General features: G+C 37.2%; 2 protein-coding genes across 2 annotated transcripts; both read right to left on the bottom strand.

Moving 5' to 3' along the window:
- Positions 1-2,208: 2,208 nt before the first annotated feature.
- Positions 2,209-4,349, bottom strand: crygmx (crystallin, gamma MX). The gene is made up of 3 exons (XM_084135543.1): positions 4,214-4,349; positions 3,287-3,529; positions 2,209-2,761 (listed from the first exon to the last, which is right to left on the bottom strand). The coding sequence occupies exons 1-3, from the start codon at positions 4,250-4,252 to the stop codon at positions 2,486-2,488; spliced, it is 558 nt and encodes a 185-aa protein (XP_083991669.1). The 5' UTR covers positions 4,253-4,349; the 3' UTR covers positions 2,209-2,485.
- A 524-nt stretch (positions 4,350-4,873) lies between these two features.
- Positions 4,874-6,519, bottom strand: crygmxl2 (crystallin, gamma MX, like 2). The gene is made up of 3 exons (XM_084135544.1): positions 6,362-6,519; positions 5,649-5,891; positions 4,874-5,200 (listed from the first exon to the last, which is right to left on the bottom strand). Exons 1-3 carry the CDS (start codon positions 6,368-6,370, stop codon positions 4,922-4,924), a joined length of 531 nt encoding a protein of 176 aa, XP_083991670.1. The 5' UTR covers positions 6,371-6,519; the 3' UTR covers positions 4,874-4,921.
- Positions 6,520-22,937: the final 16,418 nt, after the last annotated feature.

Genomic DNA, 22,937 nt, shown 5'->3' with positions numbered 1-22,937 from the left:
CTTTCCAAGTGCTTCTGGATACATTCGACACTTCTGATAAAGACCTGAAAGTTTAATTTGTACCTGAAAGATGTTTGGAAAAAGATTTAAGGAGGAAGCCGACAAGTATTGGGGCCATTTTGAACTTGATTAATAATCTTTCTTAAGTGCAGTTCAGTGTGGGAAACATCAAGAGGCTGTTCTGTAGGGAGAGAGAGACTTGCCAAGCACTAAGTGGGACATGGAAGAGTGAAAACAATACTACAGAGGATTAATTATGTTGCTATTAGGAAAGAAGAGACTGCGAGAAGACTGAGGCTTGCCATGAAAGTGCCAGTGCCTTTTGACTTACGAATTCTTTTTATTCTCCAAAATATGCGGTTTACGCTCAATGAGCCTTCATCGGGAACTAAAAAGATCCAGAGATGAAGAGAAACAGAGTCTAATTCATGTGTTATTGTGTTCCAACTTTACTTTGTAAGATCTATGATCAATGACTGTTTTGGATGAAAGAGGTTAAAAAAATGCTCAAATGAGGAGAGTGTTACTGCCAAAACAAGAGACGAAAATACAGGTGCAGCCGTAAGAAAGCATAATTATAACTAACATGTGAAACAAAGGTTGTTATGCTAAATTTCAAATGATAAGATCACTTTTTGTAAAGTAACATGAGCGTTGACCCTTAAAATTATATTTTAGATTAATTTTGTCTGTGCAGTTTTATGATGTTGAAATTATGACTGCTAAATAATTCTTGATTTGGTGTTACGTCAACCTGCACACAAAATGTCACATGTCAAGGTCTAAGTTGAGAGTTTAGGGTATATGGAAATTAAACAAGCCATCGGACCTTCACAGTCAGTACAGCTTTAATTGAACATTACTTGAGGCGAAAACGCATATTTCTTGTGTTTCCTTGATCTTTAGAGACTCAAACGTGCTCCCTGCAGAGCCTAATTTTTTCAAATGTATAATTAATCGTCAAAGTTATTTATTCATTTGTATCTTTGCCAATTATGGGCTTCTAATTAAAAATTTCAATAATTGATATTTATCTCTGAAAGGGCTCGGTATCCATACCTTATGAAAAATGCATGAGCTGAGATATGGACTTGGTTTTGTTTTGTGTTCTGAGAGAGCTGCATGCTTGGGGCTAGGACCAGGCCACTTTGACTCTTCCTTTTTGAGTCTGCATTGCCCTATGATGTGCTGCTAATATGGGGCCTCTTTCATGGGCCCAAAGCGTCTGCAAGACATCATGTGATCTTATAAAAGTCTTCTACTCTTCCATCCTCAGATACCCTTTTTTTTGTTCCTTAATAACTCAGTTCAAAGAACAAGCTTGTGTTTCCCTAATAATTTTCTTTTGTCTCTTGGGCACAAGATGAAGTCATGCACCATCAAGGCAAGGGATACGGAAGGCCAAGAGGGCCAAAACGTGTGAAACTAACATGTTAACGCGTAATTTACGCGCAGGGTTTGAAATTAACACCTGCCAACTAAAAATCAACTGTGGCGGGTGACGCTGTCAAATCACTAGCCAATTTGGCTTGTTACTTATGTTTACTTTGCTGGGGAAGTTCGTGTAAGGAAATCTGTGCAGATTTAGCGCAAATACTCAACTTGTGAGTCACCATGATGAATACAGCGTATTGCGCATAATCTGCGCATATCTGGCTTACTTGAACGTACATGTCACTATGCAACAAATAACGGAATGTTTGTTCATTTGCATTGAAGCAATTAGTGAAGATTTAAAAGCATTTGGTTAGAAAAGGTTTTTCCAAAATCGTAAATTTTTTGATGTTCTATGTACTGTATTGATCTGTCTACCTAAAACAGATTTTGGGTGAAAAGGATGCGGATGAAAGAGGAAGGAGGAGACGGCTGGATGACAGGATTTTGTTTGAATAAGAAATGAATGTATGAAATCCAAATTATATGTATATATAGGCTAAGCTGTGACATTAATTTGGTTTCTTTTTTCTTTTGGCTAGTAGAAGTTCTGAATGGCCGGTAACTTAAAAATTTAGTAGCCAAATTGGCCGGCGAGTGAAAAAGTTCATTTGAAACCCTTTAATACATAATTACGTGCAAACGCATAATTGTGTGTAATATGTTAGTTTCACATGTTTGGCTCAATTGGCTTTCCATAAATGGACGACATATACTCATACGTCAACGTTTTGACGTTTTCATTCACTGCATTGCATTCAGACTGTACAAATATCATTTGTTTGATTTTAATACATTTTTCATTTATTTCCAGTTGTAGTTGGGAAGGGAAGGGTGCCAATAAAATACACAGTTTGCTCGGTCAACAGTGTTAAAGGAGACAGATAGCACTACTTAAGCCAGGCTGAACGGCACTTGTGCCGGATTACAGCAAGCATCACAAATACATTCAGCACGACCACCTCGAGGTGATTGAAGGTTAGACATAGTCGCTGCATGGACAGGCAGTGCTGTTGACACATTGGGAGAGGTGGTTGCGTGATTTAAATCTTCATTTGAGGTCAGTCACACGTCGCAGGGAGCCCATGGTAGGACTTGGACTGCCCCACTCGACGTACCTCCTGTATTCCCCAGGACGCAGGAAGAACTGGCGGCCAGTGTAGTTGGGGTGCTCATGGAGCATCCAGTAGCCCTCCATGACATTGGCAGAAGAGATGTCTCCGTTGTTGAATCGCTGACGCAGATCAGGGCAATCTTCATTCAGCTCCATTGCCTGACCACCGAAATCGGAGCGCTCAAAGATCTTCATCCTGTAGTTTCCAGTGTACTGAGGAAGAAACAAACAGTATTATTTATATATATATATATATATATATATATATATATATATATATATATATATATATATATATAAAGGACATAGCCTAAAGGTGAAATCATTTTCTACTACTCTGTTTATGCATTTGTAACTTAATTCCCTCCAAAAATGTAAAGCATTGCTCTGACTGATCAGCCCAACATTGCATCAGCCAATAGCCTGAGTATGGGGCAAGATCTGTCCTGTTTGGCAGACCAATGGCAGACGAGGTGATTGTTGTTATATACCTGTAAACCTGTTTGTTACTGTATATATATTGTACTATTAAGAACAGAGTAAACATCTGAAAACTTTAAAGACAAAAAATCAAATAAGAAAAGTACAAAATACTCAAAGAACAACCATTATTTTTGGTGAGCTACATAGCCTAACCTCTAACATTTTGATGCAAAGAGAAAAATATTTCTTATCATTATGGATGCTTTTTAAATAATACTGTTGTCTACTAATGCTGATTATTCAGTAAAGACTCACAGAAGGAACCATGCGGCAGGAGCGAATGCAGTCGTTGAATCCAGCCCAGTGCCTGAAATCAGGGTATTCGCCCTTAGACAGCATGTACTGATATCCAGAAAAGTTGGGCTTCTCGTAGGCCACCCAGCTTCCACTATCTACTCGGATGGAGTTGCAGCGAGTAAAGTGAGTCTGCATGTCAGCACAGTCTCCACTGCACTCATAGTGACGGCCCTGGAAGCTTTTGTCTTCAAAGAAAGTAATCTGTTGGATGTTGTAATGAAAGACAAATACAGGATTACAGGTACATTTTAAGTTTGCAGTTTCACTTTTTCTTGAGTATATTATCAGATTTTTATATACATTTGATATATATAAATAAAGTGAAATGTTCTTTTCAGTATAAGTATTTTGAAAGTATGTTTTATGGTCTGTCTGTTTACATTTTTGTCTTCTGTATTGCACAGAAGTCTACAATGTACAGATTTAATCTCAAACATATTAATTGGACACAACAGAACTATCTTATGCTAATAGTAGTCTGCTTTTCAATTAGTTTCCTTCTCACTTCATTGTAGGAATCAAGTTATTTTGTAACAGAATATGATGGGTACAGTAAAGATCCCTTATTTTTTCATTACCAATGTTAACAAAGCTGAATTTTCATTGCAGTCCATTATTTTGTCCATAAAATACCCTTAGTGCAAACATGTATGAATATAACTCAAATTACTACACACTCCATCAAATAGGGTTAGAAGAACTGTTGCCAAACATATAACATGCTAAAAACATAATAATCACTGCAATAATGATCCAATCCTAGACTCTTAAGCATTTGCCTACTTCAACTTTTCTTTTCTTTTTGGCCGGGCAGTGTATTTTGAAGTTAAAAGCATGCTTTTAGTTTAGATCCGTATAATTTACAGACACTGTTTGGTCACTTACCTTGCTCATTGTGACTGTTCTCCGAGTGGACCAAACCATTTCTGAGGTCAGGACCTCTTTATAGACCCAGCATGGATCAGGGCTTTGTGTGTGACTCACAAAACTCTGTCTGGTCAGCACAATGTGTTCTATAGAGTAAATGCGACTGTAGATCTGCCAGCATGCGCCCCCTTTGTGTCTTTGCAAGCTTTGTGCTTTCTCTCTCTCTCCCTCTCCAAAGACAGCACCACTGCACTTTTCAGTGCTTGACAAAAAAGTTGCAAACTCTGCTTTTAGTTGCTTCAGGGCTTTATATGTAAATGCAATGAACTAGCAGGGCATATAAATGAGGATAAAATGGTAATATGAAACTGGGATATGAATTGATTTAAACAAGATTTAATTGAAATTGTCCTCTCAGATGGGCACAAAGTTCTTGATTTTTTTTTTTTTTTATCAGCTTGTTTTATGGTTTGGAATGAGATTAAAATGAATTCTTCAACCACGTCAGATTTCTAAAGTTGACTTTGGCTTGCAATCGTGATCTTTATTTTCATGTACATTGGGCAGCGGATCAGTGGATCCTCATTCGAAAGAGAAATGGCAAGCAGAACAAACTTTCTGTTTCCTTCGCTGTAGAGTAATTCAAAGCGTATTGAAGAAAAGACAGCATGCGAGAACTGTTTTAATTGGTTTTAATGTCTTTAATGGTAAAAAAACAGACCGCTTTTACATTAAACTGCTCCTCATTCTCCTAAAGGAGCCAATCATGGGATTCATGCAACCCCAGTCCATGCAGGCCCTGTACTCTCCGGGCCTCAGGAAATACTGACGTCCTCTGTAGTTGGGGTGCTCGTAAAAGACCCAGAAGCCCTCCATACAGTTGCTGGAGTAGATGCCGTGGTGGCCAAAACGGTCGAAGACATTGGGGCAGTCGTCTGTGAACTCCATCATGTGTCCGTGCATTTCAGGCCTGTTGTAGATTCTCATGCGGTAGGCTCCTCTGTACTGTTGTGTGGGGAGAAAAACCAGCAGTTAGGCTCAATAATCAGGGCAATGCAGACACATTTGAAAGACCAGTTGTCACAACGTTAGGGAGGCGAAACTCTGAATTCTTCATGTCGCTGTTGAGACTGAGCCTTTGAAAATGACTTGCTGTACTGCTGTTTCAAAGATTTTCAAGTAGACGTTTAGTCATTTTTGTCGAACAAACTCTAGTGACAATGTCATGATTCTTCCACTGCCAAAAACAGAGATGAATGGAATTATGATGAGCTGCGCAGTCATTGGAGTGTGTCTTGCTCCATTTCAAATAACTAACGCTCCTGGTGGACCTGTGAACCTGTTTCTTTTCCCCTGCATATATGAATTACTTCAAAGGGCTCGTTGATTGACGTTGCTTTTTTAAAAGGTGTCTAACTGTGTGAAATAAAACCCATCAGTTTGATTGACTTACTGGGGGGAACATCTGACAAGATCTAATACAATTGTTGAAGCCCATCCAGTGGTGATAGTCAGGATACTCCCCAGGGCCCATGACGTACTGATACCCCATATAGTTGGGCTTCTCGTAGCCCACCCAATGACCCCCCATGACCCGGATGGAGTTGCAGCAGTTGAAGTGCCTGTAGGTGTCATAGCAGTCAGAGGAGCACTCATAGGAGCGCCCCTGGAAGTTGCTGCCTTCGTAAAAGATGATCTGATGACAGAAAGGCAATTATTTCAAAAGGCACAGCAGGTAGAAAGGATGTTAGCAAGGATCAGAGAAAAATAAATAAAAAAGTTAAGTCTTTAAATGAATATCCTGATTCATTTTGTCCAGTTTTAGATATTATATGCAATGTATGTGAAAATAACATACAGCCGTGTTATGGTTTATAATCAAGTCATGAGAAACCATGAGTTTGGGATTCCATCAATATGTAATATATAAATTCATGTAAAATTGTATTTTGTAACGTCTCTTTGTATAATTTGAGATGCACTTGTGGAGTCTTCTATGTAGTGTGACAAGCACATTTGAGACTGTATGATTATCAGGTCATTTCTAGCTAATGTCCTGCACAAATGTCCCTGTTGTAGCATATAACCACATACTATCTTAATGTGAATGGCAATTTTAAACAGCCAGTGTCACTCTAACTTTAAGCTACCACTGTCAGCGCCTACCTTTCCCATGATTGCAGAGCAGGGAGTCCGCGCCGTTCTGCCGTACTGCCATAGAGGTCCCGGTGGACCTTTTATACTCTTCTACAGATGCATACATGTTGCTGCCAGAGGCACGTCACAGAGACTACCTTTGAAAACGTCACAGACCTTTCCCATTATTCATTTCTCTAAAAACAACTAAAGCCACACTCCCATTATTCCCGAATGCTAGAGTTTACAAATTCCGCTCACCTCATGAGCCTTAACAGCAAACCAAGCCTTGTTCACCCATGACCTGGTGATGTGCTCTTTTCACAACGGGCCACAAAAGGATCGGGAGGTACTATAACAGGCCTTTCTGTATATGGAACAATGTGTAGTAAAAATGGCATGTAAACAATTTTTAACTGAGTGCACAAGTTTCATTTGATGTAAATCAAAGTTCCCTTTACGTAACAGGGTTTTCAAAAGGAGGGTTCCACGGCGGCCGCAAGGGGATGCTAGGAGGTTTGAGAAGAGAAGGATGTTCACCTTAGATATTAATGAAATATGTTCATAATAACATGAAAGGCAATTATTTAATATGGCAAAGTATTTAATTTAGCAAAGTATTTATTTTCTATTTTTGGTGGTTCTTGACATCAATACGTTTGAAAACTTTTGAAGAATTCTCCTTCCTTCTCTACATACACCTTTATTAAAGAGACTGTCGAGACTGCAGATAAAGCAAACGTTCAACACAGGTTTTTGAAATCCCTATATGGTAGAAGTTGTTCTCTGTAGCTTTGTTTTTTGATTTCATCATCAAATATGCAATTAGAGGGAAACACAACTGTCACATTCTGTTAAGATTGAGGCAAACCAGCTTGACAGACATTTTGTCAACCATTTGGTCTGGAGATTTTTATTGAATTATTTATTTTCAAATGCTGGCATCACAGAGAGTGATTTCATCACAGCACTCATTTTGGTACATCTGGTGTCTATTTTTTCCTGCCGTGTGCATTTTCAGCCGTACTCATCTAAGTGATTCTGACACTATTGATTGTTCTGGAATGTGTTGACATAACCTCCGACAATATGTTGCATTCTTTTGCTTCCATAGCCTGAAGAGCCACTCTGATGCAAGGCCTTCATAAGGCTGTGTTGAGGTGGGTCATACATTTCATGTGTATGTGTTTGTATTATTGTGTGATGGTCGTTTCAACTCTAGGACAGTAGACTCTGGCATGTAAGCAAACCCCTCAGCTGACAGGCAAAAGGCCAAAAAGAGTTGGCCTTGTGTTTCTATTCTTTTCAAAGCCCCCCTCATCTCTCCTTTCATCAAGATGAGGAGCAACGCTCTGGAGTAAAAACAGCAAAAAAAACAACACACAAAACAGAGAAAGACAGCTTTTGTAAAACAATAGCGACACTGTTCTTTGATAGCCACTCTAGCATTGATTTAAAACACAGCTCAGAGAGTGAGAGAAGTTGTAGCGCTTTGTTTCTTTATCTGTCAATGGCTTGAGCTGACAGTCTCAAACATAATTAATGTGTCAGATCTCTTTAAAAATTCTAAAGACTGATTAAAGTTTGAGATCACATTGAAAATCTATTTTAAACCTGGTGATAAACAAAAAGTTTTTAAAAAGATTTTAAAAACTTAAAACAAAGAAACATTATGACAAAGTGGAAGATTAAAATAAAGTAATTATTAAATGAATAAGATTCTGCACTATTTTTAGATCACTTGTCTAATAAGAAAAATTGCAACATTGATCATTTTACCTAATTAATTTATTTATGTATTTTACACAAACTTTAGAGGTAAAGTCATTAACGCAAAATGTGGACAAAATACTAATACTAATAGCTATTACCAAATACTAAGTACTTCTGAAATTAATTTCAACTTTTGAATGTAACTTTTTCACTTTATACTATAGGCTACTGTAATTTGTATTAAAAAAAATCAAAATATACAATACCAGTAAAAAATTTGGAAACATTACAATGTTTAATGTTTTCGATTAGCACAACTGTTTACAACATTTATAATAACTGAGGATTAAATGAGCATATTAGAATGATTTCTGAAGGATCATTTGACATTGAAGACTGGAGTAATGGCTGATGAAAATTCAGCTTTGCGCCACAGAAATAAATTATATTTTAAAGTATATTCAAATAGAAAACAATTAATTTAAATTGTAATAATATTTCAATAATAATAATTTTCTGTATTTTTGATCAAATAAATGCAGGCTTGATGAGCATAAGAGACTTCTTTCAAAAATATTAAAAATAGTAATGTTTCCAAACTTTTGACCGGTACTGTATATTTTGGAGGGAAAAACATCATGCAAAAATCAGACTTTTGGACCCTCTTGTGTAAATGATTCATCAGTGTTATGTCTTTTGTGAGGAATGATCTTTTAATTGAACTTTTTTCCCTGTCTCCTCCTCTTTTTACCTTTTCTTGGCTTAGCTAACGATTACTGTACCACATGTACTCTGCACTATACAGGAATGGTTCTCTCACATCACAGGCTTGCAAATAGTAATCTTGAAAGCACTACAAGACATTTCCTCCCCACACGGGGCAGAATACTTCAAATAAGCCCAAGCTTTCTCTCTTGGTTCCCCCTGGAGAACAAAAAGCCAACACTTAAGATCTTTTGCTGCCTCTCCGGTCGAGAGAGATGGGATGGGAGAGAGAGCGAAATGGAGAGAATTTCTTTGGACACAGCCAGAGATCAACAGTACAAGTGTTCTCACATAAGCTTCTTTTTAGGTGATAAAATGTGCAAAATACACTCATTTCATTTGGTCCAGCTTGAGAAAATGGTTCTATTTAAATATATATATATATATATTCTAATGCAATTTATGCTTGTTAATAATTTTATTATCAGGGTGAAATTTTGATGAAAAGTTTGGTTAACATGAATTTGAAAAAAATTAGAATTTCTTTTTATGAGTTTGTAAAACTTGATCATGTTCTCAAGCGTTCTCAAGCACAGTACTGTATATATATATATATATATATATATATATATATATATATATATATATATATATATATATATATATATATATAATTTAAAATTCTAAGACCATTTGTTATTTCCAAGTTTTAATGTTGTCTCAGACTTTTGGACCTAACCAGGTAACCATGAACAGGACTAGTCTTGTGGTTCATCAAAAAATGAGGAACTCAGACAAAAATTGATGGTCTAATTTAGTGACATTACAGGAAAGGGCAAGAAGACTCTTTCAGTGCAAATGTCTGACAAAATGGCCAACAAATACACAGTTAGCTTCTTGATTGTAGCATTAAATTGTAATTATATCATCTAGAATTAAGCAGAACAGCACCCAAGTAAACATAATTCATTTTTATTATTTCATGGGTTGAAGACAATATGCAGTAGACTTTGCAGCCCCAGATATAAGTATTTAAAGAAGCCATCAGTGCAGGTTCTTATAAAGAAAATGTGTAATTTTAAGTACTTTATGGTTCTAGGACAAAAGCTCTGCCCTAGTGAATGGCAGCTGCCGCTTCTCTTCATTAGCCTTGTGGGTTTCTACGAACAGGCCTTAATCTGCTGTCGGAGACGGTGTGATGTGGCTGGGCGAGCCAAAGCCTCCCGTGTGAGGGGGAGGAAGACGAGGGCCCTTTGCTGAGAGATCATCCTCCTGTTGTTGTGTGGAGCTGCAGACAGGCCCTGTCTGTCCCTGCCAGTGCACAGGCCTCGCTATCGGCTCCGCCAGACGCTGCCTACGCTCGCCGGCCACTCTGAGAGTGTGCCAGGGACGGCTTTGTGGAGATGTGTCTGATGTGCTCCATCTTTTCTTTTGGAGGATAATTAAAAGAGGAAATAGTGGTTGAATATACACTGAATAATGGAGGGATTGGGGGCGCCTCTGAAGCCATTCAAATGTGCTTATTATTTAGTTTATACTTTGTTTACATGCAGTTCTCTCTCTCTCTCTCTCTCTCTCTCTCTCTAAAACTTTTCTCTTTTAATAATGATTTTAGCCCCAGTTTACACCCAACATTATTTACAGTTTACACCACAACGTTATTTTTTTAAATACACCACTGTTAAAAAATTTGGGATTAGTGAGATTTTTTAATTGTTTTTGAAAGAAATCTCTTATGCTCACCCAGGCTGCATTTATTTGATTGAAAATACAATAAACAGTGATTTTATTAGGGTGCAACGGTGCACACCTAAAGGAAAATGTGCTTTTCACTACTCCCATAGTAGAATAGCCTATATGTTTTTATTGAACACTGATGGATCAACACATTTTGAGGGAAAATAAATAAAGTGGTTTGTAAAATTATAAATATTTTAATCAATTTTATGCATCCTTGCTGAATAAAACTTATAAAATAAAATAAAAATCCCCAAACTTTTGAACCATAGGATAACAGAACTTTTCCAAGCACCTGTTTGTCAATATTCAGTGCAATTCTGTATCAATGAGGTAATTTCTTGCAATGTCTAAAGGATCATTTTGATGTAATTTAACACGGAATGATTTTATTATGTTGTGCTATAGAGAATTCCTGAAAAAAAAATTTTCAATAGGCCTACTTCAACATTTATATATATTTTTTATAATTATGTATTTATAGGCCCATGTTATTAAAAAAACTATCTTGATATGGAATGTGCTTTTTTTTTTTTTTTTTTTTAAAGTGTTATTTACTATTTATTTTTACACAAGTGATGTTGCATTATTAAATATTAGGGCCTTTAACCTCATTGCACACATGCAAACATGAATATGCATCATGGGTTTCTGAGTTTGTCTTCCCCACACGGTAAGACAACCTCTCACGTGACGTTTCCCCCACCGTCCCAGGGCTCAGAGTTTAAAGAGTAAGTTTCTTTTGTGTGATCTGCCCTCATCTTAAAACAGTCTCTGTGTTTACTGACACATGACAAAAAAAAACTCAGATCTTTTCATCTCTTCTTTTAGAAGGTGGAATATCCTTACAATGCATCCGTGTGTTTAAGGCAGAGGATGGCAACAACACAAGCAACTTCAATAGAGCGCCTTGAACACACGGGGAAAAGGAGCAGCCGATCTACCCCAACCTTTCTACAGCCTTAAATATATAATCACATATGATGCCATTTTTTTGCTTCTTCAAATTTGGCATCAAAGCAAATGTGTTCTGACAACAGTTAGTGACAAGGGCTCCAAAAGAAAAGAGGAAAGTCGGCCGTACCACTCCATATCAATTATTGATAGTGCGGCTCTCGACCGGAGTGAAAGAGAGAGAGAGAGAGAGAGAGAGAGCGAGAGAGAGAGAGCATTGTCATAATGAAATATGTGATTTAAAAAAAAAGACAGATAAAGGTCGTTCCCATTGTTCTGAAGACTTATGAGTTTGATTGACAGCCTGCAAATTCTCTTCGTTCACTCGTAAAGGAGATCAAAAGACAGTTCTTCTCTTTGCCCAAGGCCACTTGCAATTTATTTAGAAGCCCTGTGCTTGTGTCCCAGCAGGTATCACTGCGGAACCAAGCCACTCAGGATAATCACAATCTCTCTTTCTTGCTCGCTTTCTTTGTCAAATTAATGTATAGCCAAGAAGCTGGTTCAGTTCCTTAGTTGTAAAAAAGACAATATTTTTAAATCATGTCTGATTTAAATGATAAAAAAGCAAAATTATGCTTTACAGTGGGGTCAATTCTAAGGGCCCATGCACTTTTGTGGCCCCCAGAGATCGATTTTATGAGAAGTAACAGTATAGTAATGTAGCCCAATAGAAATTATAAATGTATAATCTACCAAATAGTTACAAATAAAACAAAATGATATGTGATAAATATATGTTTGGTACGTAATGGGTCATATTCTTTCATAGGGCCTAAAATTGCTAGCGCGCCCCTGACAGTAGCTACCATATTGATAAAGGACAGGTGCCATTGTTGATTATCATTAGGCTACTGACTTTCAGACTGTAGCCGAACACGGGTACATAAAAATATGCTATCGATGGTAGTGGAAGAAGCCACTCTGCTTTGTAACCAGCAATAAATAACACTGTTTATTTCAAAGGGACGCAGCAGTTCTTATGAGCAGCGGAAGGCTTAAAGAAAAATAGGGCATTCATATGGGAGCAGGTGAAGGCATGAAGAAATAAAAGAAAATTGAGAGCAGTGTGAAATTCCTTTTGAGTGGTTTGAAATGAAGTAGCGTTTGAAATAAAATGTTTTGTTCACCTTCGTGCTGGTGCACCATATCTCTCAAAGAGTGTTTGAAAAACCTTACGCGTCACATTAATAATACACAGGAGGACGCTTAATGGAGTGTGTGGCTCATCCCCATATCGATAATGATGAAACTGTACTGATGAAACTGTTTACCCCCTTTGTAATGCCCAAATAACGTGCTAGGGGGCCACTTTTTGTTAAATGTGTCATTTAGATACCTATGTGTTTTTTTTCTTTTCTTTATTACTTTTGTTAACTTTAAGGTCCAACTATAATATTTAAATTTGAATACAGTTAATATAATGTGTTATTTGCAAGATATATACCAATAAACATTTTGAGATCATGCACTCCAGACAAATGTATTTATTTTATTTAAAAACACATGATTTTGATTTGTTAACACATATTATCAAACAAACATATTCCACAACATATTTAACATGAGCCCAAACCCAAAAGCATATAGCCTAGGCTATGATAAGTAAAATTCCATCAATTCATACAATGCATGTGTAAAATTCAAAACAATTGATAGAACATGTTGTGTTGACATTATATTTGATGATATCGGAATATTCAGAAATCAGAATATGGATGAAAATTAACTTCAGAATGGGACTACTGGGCTACACATGCAACAACAAATAGGGCTAACAGAATTTCAATCAGAGGAACATTTAAAATGGTAGCCATATTGTAAAACTTTTTCTCTAAATTGTGTCCATATTTTAAAGCGTTATATTCTGCATCTACATTTTGCTCCTCTCATCTTTTCTTCACTCCACAGAATGAACATAATGCCTCATATTAATTCTGCTCTTTTCTTTCTTTCTTCCATCTCTGACTTGAATTTCCTAACTGCACACTCATTTCTGTTTTCTGATTATGCATGTTAACAATAATATAGCCAGTGAATGTCAGTTTATTTAATGAATTTGAGTATAATTACTGAAGGTTAAAGGTCGCCCACTTTACCTGAATCCACTGGCCCATCTTACACATTCAGCCAAACGGGGCCAGCAATATTTAAACACCTTACAAGAAAACTATATTAATGTGTAAACATTTTATTCTTTGCATTGTATCCTGTTAACAGTAGTAACAAACAAAACATTAACTGTCACAATAATATTTGTTTACATTTAGGTATTGATATGGTTTCTTAAATCTAAAATCTTTTAGTCAGTGCTGTTTTCTGTTTATGTGTGAACAAAACATTTGTAGTGTGCCTGCCATCCAATAATTGCAACAAAAAAAAAACTTTGTGCTTTGATACTTTTATATGAAGCAAAGTCTCAACTTAAAAAATCTGTCGATTTTATTATGAAATTTGGCGCTCTTTATACGGCGTGACAGATTCAAGTTCAAGAGGCAGCGCGGATCACGTGATCAGATCATCATCTGATCTCTCTACTACTACTTGTTACAGCACGAAATAAATATGGGCGAACAGCAAAAGGTAGGCATATGTTGAAAGATGCATTAACTTACCGAAATGAATCCTGTCTCATGTAATCACTTTCAGTGTTTGAACCGGTAAAGACGTCAGTAAAACAGCTGGTAGGCTTTACATTGTTACTTACATTGCACACACCCATAGCGGAAATGCGAATTTTGAAGCAGTTATGTTAATTTTTGAAAACGTATGGTTTTAATAAGTAACTAGACAAGACAGCTTGATGTGTGTGTGTGTGTGTGTGTGTGTGTGTGTGCAGTGTACGTTGTTGAACAAAACGTTGTGTACGTTGTTGAGCAAAACGTCAAAGTATGGTCAAGTTATGTTTTCCACAGGCTTAATTTTAGGCTACTCAAAAATTAAAAATAAAATAAAAATAAAAACATAAGAAAAGCTCAGGGAACCAACGGCGAATTAGACTTCCGGGTTCTGACGTCATACTGAATAAATGAATAATGAATTAATGTCATGAAAACAAGTTATTACAGTTTATTCTCATTTAAATTTTTATATTTCACCAGAAGACTGGAGTAGAAACAATTCTGTTATTAAAAAGCTGACATAGCCTACTAAAAACTGCCTTATGTGCAATTTAAATGTTTGTACAACTCAGCTTTAGCTATTTGAGTGTTGATGATCAAGTTTAATTAATTAATTAATTAATAATGTATTACTTATTTTCGGCTTTCGGTTTCATCCCAGAATTTTCCATTTCGGTGCATCCCTAAATCAATCACATCTGCTGTTCCATCCAACAGGAACACCGTTCAAACTGTTTCCCTTTCACACCACTAGAGTGCAGTAGAGCTTTAAATGTTTTCTCTCTCTCTCTCTCTCTCTCTCTCTCTCTCTCTCTATTTGTAAAATAATTCCTGGAAGAAGTGTGCAGACAGATATGTATTTACTGGCTGTGTCATCTCTCTGTGCTCTAAATCCTATCAGCTGCAGCAGGTGCTGTGCTGGGCTCAGACTCAGACGCAAGTCATTTTAAACAGCTGCTGTGAGGGAGCTGACCTGGAGCACAGGCCACAGCGGGCATTCATACACAAATACACACGCTCTCTTATACAAACAAAGATATGTGCACACACAGCACACATGCACATATGTAAAAGCTTTTTGTTTCGGTGCTGCAACATTCTGGCATGTTGCATGTTCAGATTAGTGCTCGGACTGGCTTTGAAATGTACGTTAAACTTTTTAATAGACACATGGGAAATAATATAGAAATATAATATTTACTGCAAATATGGCCCCAGCAGTCATGTTAATGTCACATTTCATCATTATTTTCAAGAAATGGTGATACTGACTGCGTAAAATACAGCACAATTATAAAAAACTAATTAATTAAATGCAGAGGATTAGATCAAAAATCATTTCTATCACAATTCTCACCAAAACATTTTACACTAAACCAGTAAAACATAGTTTTGAGTATGCACTTTAAAATAACATTAAAAAACGATATCTTTACATAGCAGAAATGCAAGTATGCCATTCAGCTACATTGTTGTCACATGATCTGACTACATTTGTCACATGACCTCATAATGTTGCATGTGTAAATCAGCGAGTGGTGTCCAGGTGGATCACGCCTTAGGCCGCGTCCAATTTTCATAACTTTAAAGGAGATTTAAAGAGATGGTGTGATTACTGCTTATTCAAGTGTCATGCATTGCATTTTATGATGTATGCCAGTGTGCTCTGACAATTTTTGGCAAATTGGTGATCTGGTTATTTCAAGCATACAGAAATTTGGCATATTGTGCTGAAAGAGTAAGAGTAATACGTAAGTAGACTAATTCTTTTGGTTCTGCTTTGGGAAATCATGCGTGTGTCCTTAGATTTATTGAAAATGTTTGCATTAGAGCACTATCCCTGTTATTTTGATAAATGCATCTGCTATGATTGTTTTAAGAGAAAAAGTTCAACAGAAAGAGTTCAATTCATTTGAAAGATTGACACCGGTCGGGGTCATGACTGCACGTGTAAGAAGAAGCCGAGTCTCAGTTGGTGAACTGATTAGAACTTTGAGATTGTTTGAAAGACCCGAAGAATCAAGAGCGACTTGCAGCAGCATCCCTGGAAATGCCTGCAGGTCCTCAGAGAAGATCACCAAATTAAAAAAGGCAGGGAAATAACACAAACTCCCACCATCAATGCCGTGCTTCTTATTCTTTTTGCTTTCAACTTTTGTTTTTCCCTTCTTTCAGCTCTCTCTCTCTCTACTCCCATCACACTGTTGTTTTCTTAGTATGTTTTTCTCTCATTCTGCCTTTTCTGTCGCTGAGCACTGCAGCCACTTTCAAAGGCTCGGCTGTCACGCGTCGGCTTTGAGAGCTAGTTTAATTTTTAACGTACATGTTGTCAGGGTGCCGTCAGCTGTGATTGACAGGTTCGTCCCAGAGCAGCCCTGCTTGGCAGGCTGGCGTCTTTTGTCAGAGAGGAGCGGAGAGAAGCAACAAAGAAAGGAGAAGGGGAGGAAAAAACACACATAAATAAAACACAAACCCCCACTTACACTTTTCAATGGAGATTCAATTAAACGAAACGTAACATTGAGCTTTTTCATATATGGAAAATGGACTTTTGTTTTTAAGCTGGAGATCCGGTTCAGAACGTTACTCTTTTGGAAGCAGGAGAAGAAAATGCGATAAACATAGGTGAAGGTATGAGTGTTTTGTGATTGCAGTGCAATATATATGATCATAAAGACCAGAATGAACTTAAGGCAATAGATTGCCTATGCCAGAGAGTAAAGGGACCAGTGTATTGTGATACTGAAGGGACTAAACAGTATATCGCACACTTGTCTAGATATCTGTGCTGCTATTCTATGCATCTAGATAGAATAACAACCATAGGATTACTACTTAAGGCTGTTTGACCATCAACCGAGCTGACAGTCTATATCACAATATATAATTTGCTATATGGCCCTAGATGATCTTTCTGCAGACTGAAAGTGTATTTGCAGATAAATTTCTCTGTTTTGTCGCTCCCAGTCCAGCGAGATGAAGACATGAGGCTCCTCTAGTGTAAACATTGAGTTGGACTCTCTTTGGAGTGTCAGGATTCTGACAGGACTGCCGAAAGCCAGTTCATCTCTGCGCATGTATCCACACCAACCATAACTGTTTGAGAATGAAAAGAGTGCAGGACAAGTTCACAACTGCACTCAAAACACGGACAGTAGAGTCGTCCTTGCACATGTTATTTGAGTCATTTAACACTTTTTTTCTTTCTTTTTTTGATCAAAACTAATAGCCAAAGAATTTAGTTTTCATTGGCTTTTTTGAAATACGTTTTTTTGCAGGGTTCTTTTTAAGAAGCGTGGATTCAGTATTTGTTGCTGGCTGAAATAAGTTTTTTTTTTTTTTTTGCCGAACTATAATTATTTCATGTCACTTGGCGCTGTTTGCTCCTTTCATCTATTAAGGATAGGTCACTTCAAGGCTTTAGAAAAATGATGGCTCCAATAAATAAAACCCCAAGGTCATTTCTGTTATGTGTCCTTTTATTTGTTCAAAAGTTTGAGGTCTAAGATACATAAAAAAAAAAAAAATGTTTTTAAAGAAGTCTGTTATGCTCACCAAGGCTTCATTCACTTGATCAAAAGCACAGTAAAAACAGCAATATTGTGAAATATTACAATTTAAAATAAGTTTGCTTTTTTAACATATCTTAAAATGTCATTTATTCCTGTAGTCAAAGCTTAATTTTCAGCATCATTACTTCTGTCTTCAGTGTCACTGTCACATGATCCTTTAGAAATCAATTTAATATGCTGATTTGGTGCTCAAGAACATTTATTATTATTATCAATGTTGAACACAGTTGTGGTTTGCTTGTTGTGGAAACCATGATAAAAAAAAATTAAGGCTTATTTGATGAATATAAAGTTCAAAAGAACAGAATTTATTTGAAATGGACATTTTTGTAACAATGTAAAAGTCTTTACTGACACTTTGATCAATGTTATGCATCCTTGCTGATTAAAAGTATTCATTTATTTTTATTAAAAAAAAAAACTATAAAAGGGTATTGAATATGTTTTTTCTCATGAAATTATTTAAAATTCACTCCTGTTTCCAACTTTAGTGGAATATTTTGGTTCCAAAATGTTGTTTTCACATCGATGCCATAAAAGAACCAGAACCCAAACTCAGTGATCAGTTCTTAAAAGAACCATGTTAAAAGAACCTTTATCCACTATAAAAAAAAACCTTTGGTGGAATGGAAAGGTTCCATGAATGTTAAAGGTTCTTCATGGAACCATCAATGCCAATAAAGAACCTTTATTTTTAAGAGTGAATATAGGACATACATCATGGAGACAAATGAAAATGTACTGGATAATAGGGAATGACTCCAATATCTGTTGTTATATTTGCTAGAAATACGTTTACAATACAAATACAAATACATGCAAAAGGCCATAGTGCCAGTTTTGGGGGCCGCACATGATGCCTGAGTGTCTGGCACCCTGCCTCGGATAGGTGTACATTTCCCCCCCCCTCTGGCAACATTTTTTAAATAAAAACACATCTTGCATTTGATAACAGCTTGACATTTGACAGTCTGTTCAGACCAATCAAATGAAGCAGATTTTTTTTTTTCTTCGAGCCGTCTAGCAGAGCAGCATTGGGGAAAAATAGTCCTGTCACGCCTCAGAACCCTATCAAAGACTGCCTTAGCCACAACGATCAACTTCTGATATAGCACTGCCGCCGCCCCCTTTTTTATTTATTTATTTTATTTATTTATTTGTAAACCAGCCTGTTGAGACATCACAGCTAACATCAGAGCTAAACCATGATGGGATGAAGTGCCCCACTTTCCTCAGAGAAGCGGCGGGTTGTTTTTGTCTCACGGATGGAGGGAAGCAATGGTGACTCTCTGTCAGTCACGAAAGTCAGAGCCAGAATCTCAATGAAAACAGGACGAAACCTTTTCCTGGTCATCATATCACACTCTCATTATAAAAGTAAAGCACGGATCGCATTATGCATGTGAGTTCCTCCAGTGAGGGCACTCTTAAAAGAAGCAACAAAGCTTCCAGTATCTATTGGTTACATAATTTATAGCAGCCAAATTCAAACAAAATGTAACACATTGCCATTCATATAAGGCCACGTGTATTAGAGCAGTTAACTCCAAAGTGATAAATTAATAACACTGCACCAGGGTATTATGGGAATGAGCATGTTTAATGATTCTGTTTGACAACAAAAGGAAAGTGTCTGAATCCCAGGAACGTCTCCAGCCTTCCTTTTCTTTTGCTTCACTATAAGCCTGTATGTACAGTTGTTAGATGATTTGATAAATACCATTATAAAATGGATAGTTCTGGTACCAGATGCTGATTGGTCAAGACAATGCTAAACTAGGCCAATAGCATAACATCCACTTTGACACAAAACACCTGTTTATCTAGCTATCACTAATGTTTATGTCTCAGGGACTTCATCTTTTTTTCCACCAGAAATAATACTGTTTCAAAAAAGTGGGTACAGTAAGATTATTATTTTTTTTTTACATTTTTTAAAGAATTATCTTATGTCAAACAAGGTTGCATATATTTAATCGCAAATACAGTAAAACAGAGTAATATTGTGAAATATTATTACAATTTAAAACCAAGTGTTATTTTAATATATTTTAAAATGCAATTTATTCCTGCGATGACAAAGCTGAATGTCTTCAGTGTCACATGATCCTTCAGAAATCATTCTAATACGCTGATTTGGCGCTCAAGAATCATTTCTAATTACTATAAATGTTGTGCTGCTTAATATTTTTGAGGAATAATAGGCTTTTTGGTAAAGAGTTAAAAAAGAACAGCATTTATTTTTGATGTATAAATCTTTTTGTAAATGTATAAATGTCTTCACTGCCACTTTTCATCAATTTTATGCATCCTTGCTGAATAAAAGTATTAAATTATTACTGACCCCAAAGGTTGAATGGGAGGGTATATATCATTTTCACACACACACGTCTGCCTTTTTTGTTATTGGGGGTCCCTGATAACTTTTTTAGGCTTTAAATTACTAATTATCTTATACTCTTCCCATATTGTTTTTTACAGATGTCAGTATCTTGTCTTTGATTAATCTTGTCTTTGATTCACTTTTTGTATCATTGAACTAAGAAAATATTAAATGTGGCAATATTCACTAATCAGCAATTCAGCAGTAGTGTAAGCTTACACCGTACAGCTGAGTCAGTGCACAACAGAGAGCACAACTAAAATCTGATGCAGTCAGTCAATATTGAAGAGATTTCTCTGTAATTCACATCAATTGCACCTTCTTTCTTCATATGAAAGGGCCTCTGTTGAAAACAAAAAAATATGTCAAAAAAAAAAATCCCCCAAAACATCCGGACTTCCACTTATTACAAATCTTGAGTCAGGAGGCAGGTGTCGAGTGTTTTGAGAAATTATTTGTGTGTGTGTGTGTGTGTAAGACAGATTTTTATTCCTCACTTGTAAAGCCTCTCACTTAGAACTCACTCGCAACACACAACAGATAAACAAACCTTCACATTTCAAAAGGAAAGGCTCAGACGTGGATGTGTGATTCTTTTTTTCATCATCACTGTTCTCACTTATCATGAAAGGCAGCTTTCAATGTCAGTTTGATAATAGACAGCCCGTCTATTCGCCGTGCGTGCTTAAATACTGCCGAGTTGCTGCCGTGTGCGATGGACGTCTCTTCAAGGAATGACACAGAGCAATTCTTCCTTGTCTTTATTCTTCTTCTTTTTTTCTTCCTCTGGATGCTTTGACCTCTTCTTTGCACCAGGTGTGGGTTTGCTTGATCCCCCTTTTCCTCTATTTGCAGTGCCCCCACTCTCCGCACCCCCTGGTATGAATGATTCACTGCGAGAACAAGCGGTTTCCCTCCCCAAGAGTGTGGAGCACGGTGAAAAAGCCATGCAGCAGAGCCAAAGCTCCACTCTGATCTCGCCATGTTGTGTAACTCTTCAGAAAGCCAATGTTCCTAACTCATACTCGCTTTTTTTTTTTTTCTCTCTGACTGTAACACTCGGTATTGACTGTTTATGCTTTTTAATGTTTGCGGAGAGGGCCTGGGGCTTGCAATGGGGGGAACCGTTCTTCTTGACACACTTAACGCCCCCGTAGTGAACTCTCGCTCCCAGCACTCCTGGAAGTACAGAGACCCCATCACCAGCCGGGAGTTGGTATGAAAGCCAGCACCCGCCGTGCCGCTCGAGAGAGATCACCCAACGCACGATTAAGACGCACAAAAGGCATTCTTTCACACAAAATATTTACACAACAGCCCCCCTCCCTATCAAAGCTGCAGAGGCTCTCTTCTGCTGTGCTTTCTTTGGGGAAGTTTGAGGGCACTGGAGATAGACTGAGAGAGAGAGTGAGCATGCACAACCTCGCAAAGGGCACACTTCGGTCATATTAAGCAAGGAACAACTCTGTCTCTCATTCTTTTTGTCTGCCCGATTCTTTTACGCGCTCTCGCGGTCCCATGTGAGCGACAGCATGGAAATATTCTTGGATCGAATCTGCCAATAAATGCATGCGGGTCAGCATGTAAACGTCAGGGTTGCCATGGTGTTATCTCAGAAATCCATTCCAGCTGGAGTGTTTACAGATATTGTATTTTAATAGACTAGTTGACATTTATTAGATTCAACTGACATAAGTGAATGTGATTTTAAAGATGTTTTTTAATGGATAGATTGCAATAGCTTCAAACTTTTTAAAGTCTTGTTTTTAATAATGCTTAGCAGACTTCTACTACATGTATAAAAAGTGTTAAAATCAGGGAAATTCTAACTTCTTAACATAATTCGTATAATTTTCAATTAATTTGGTATTACAGTGGTTTTCACTGTCAACAATATTGTATGTGTGTGTGTGTGTTTGATTTTGAGCTTTACATTTCGGCACTAAGTGAAAATAGCAGTATTTTCTGTCTAAATGGATGCACCTCAGTGTATTATAAAAAAATATGCAATTATAACAACATATTCAGTGTATATTTATTAAAATCATAAATGAATGCTGCCTAATTGGGACCTTACATGTCCCTACACGTCGTGGTTGATGTGCCGTCTTGTCCCATCGACTTGAGGACACCATATCTATTTTCAGTGATAGATATTAAATATTTGCTAGGCTCTTTATTTCAAATAAAAGCCTCTCCGAGCTGATATGCGATGGGAAAAGGGAGAAGAATGGCATCGGGAAAAAGGTGTATTTATCCTTGGGTTGGCCACATCAGAAGTTAAAAATTCACTATCTTTACTCTCCATGCCACTAACTATTCCTATTACCGGATGGGTAATTTTGTCTGACTCAACCAGACAATGGTGGAGTTAATGTTCTGTAAATAGGCCTAGCCTTTGCCAAAAAGATGGGCTTTATCTTGTTACTTTTTGGGTTTTTTTTTTTTTTCTTACAGCTTATATTATCAGCTCAGGAGGGTGGTGGACATGTATGAACCCAATTAATTAATTTTTGCATTTTCCAGAAGTGGGTTTAAAACCTTGCATCGTAACTTCATGTATTTTTTTCCATTAGTAATCCTACTGAACATGGCTAATTGTCTATCTACATTACTGTCGTGTGGTCAGATTGGTCCCAGATGGTGGGAACGGTTATTAAAGCAGGGTACCAGTGGCATCCAAACCCACCCCCTGCTTTTTTTTTTCCAAAAGACAAAGATGTCATAATGTGCTAATGAGAGAAGATGGCTAAGACCTCCTACCTTCCTCTTCCCCCCACCTCTTTGTGACCGCGGCCGCGGGTCGTCTCCAGGCGGGTGAGGCCTGCTCGTCAAAGGCTCCGGCCCTCGCACCATATTGATTGCGGACTCGATGAAAGGTCAGCAGACCCCCGCTTCCACTCATCACCATAGTTGCAATG

Source organism: Abramis brama (assembly GCF_963993115.1).
Source record: "Abramis brama genome assembly, chromosome: 14".
Lineage (NCBI taxonomy): Eukaryota > Metazoa > Chordata > Actinopteri > Cypriniformes > Leuciscidae > Abramis > Abramis brama.
Note: the sequence above shows the minus strand (reverse complement) of the source record. Positions and strands in the feature narration are given on the sequence as shown.

What these genes read in the sequence shown, in the direction of transcription:
- crygmx (XM_084135543.1), bottom strand. Translation starts at nt 4,252, where the DNA reads ATGGTTTGGTCCACTCGGAGAACAGTCACAATGAGCAAG. An exon ending in GAACAGTCACAATGAGCAAG is followed by an intron (nt 3,530 to 4,213) that starts GTAAGTGACCAA and finishes AACATCCAACAG; the next exon opens with ATTACTTTCTTTGAAGACAA. An exon ending in CCTGCCGCATGGTTCCTTCT is followed by an intron (nt 2,762 to 3,286) that starts GTGAGTCTTTAC and finishes TTTCTTCCTCAG; the next exon opens with TACACTGGAAACTACAGGAT.
- crygmxl2 (XM_084135544.1), bottom strand. An exon ending in CTTGTCAGATGTTCCCCCCA is followed by an intron (nt 5,201 to 5,648) that starts GTAAGTCAATCA and finishes CCCACACAACAG; the next exon opens with TACAGAGGAGCCTACCGCAT.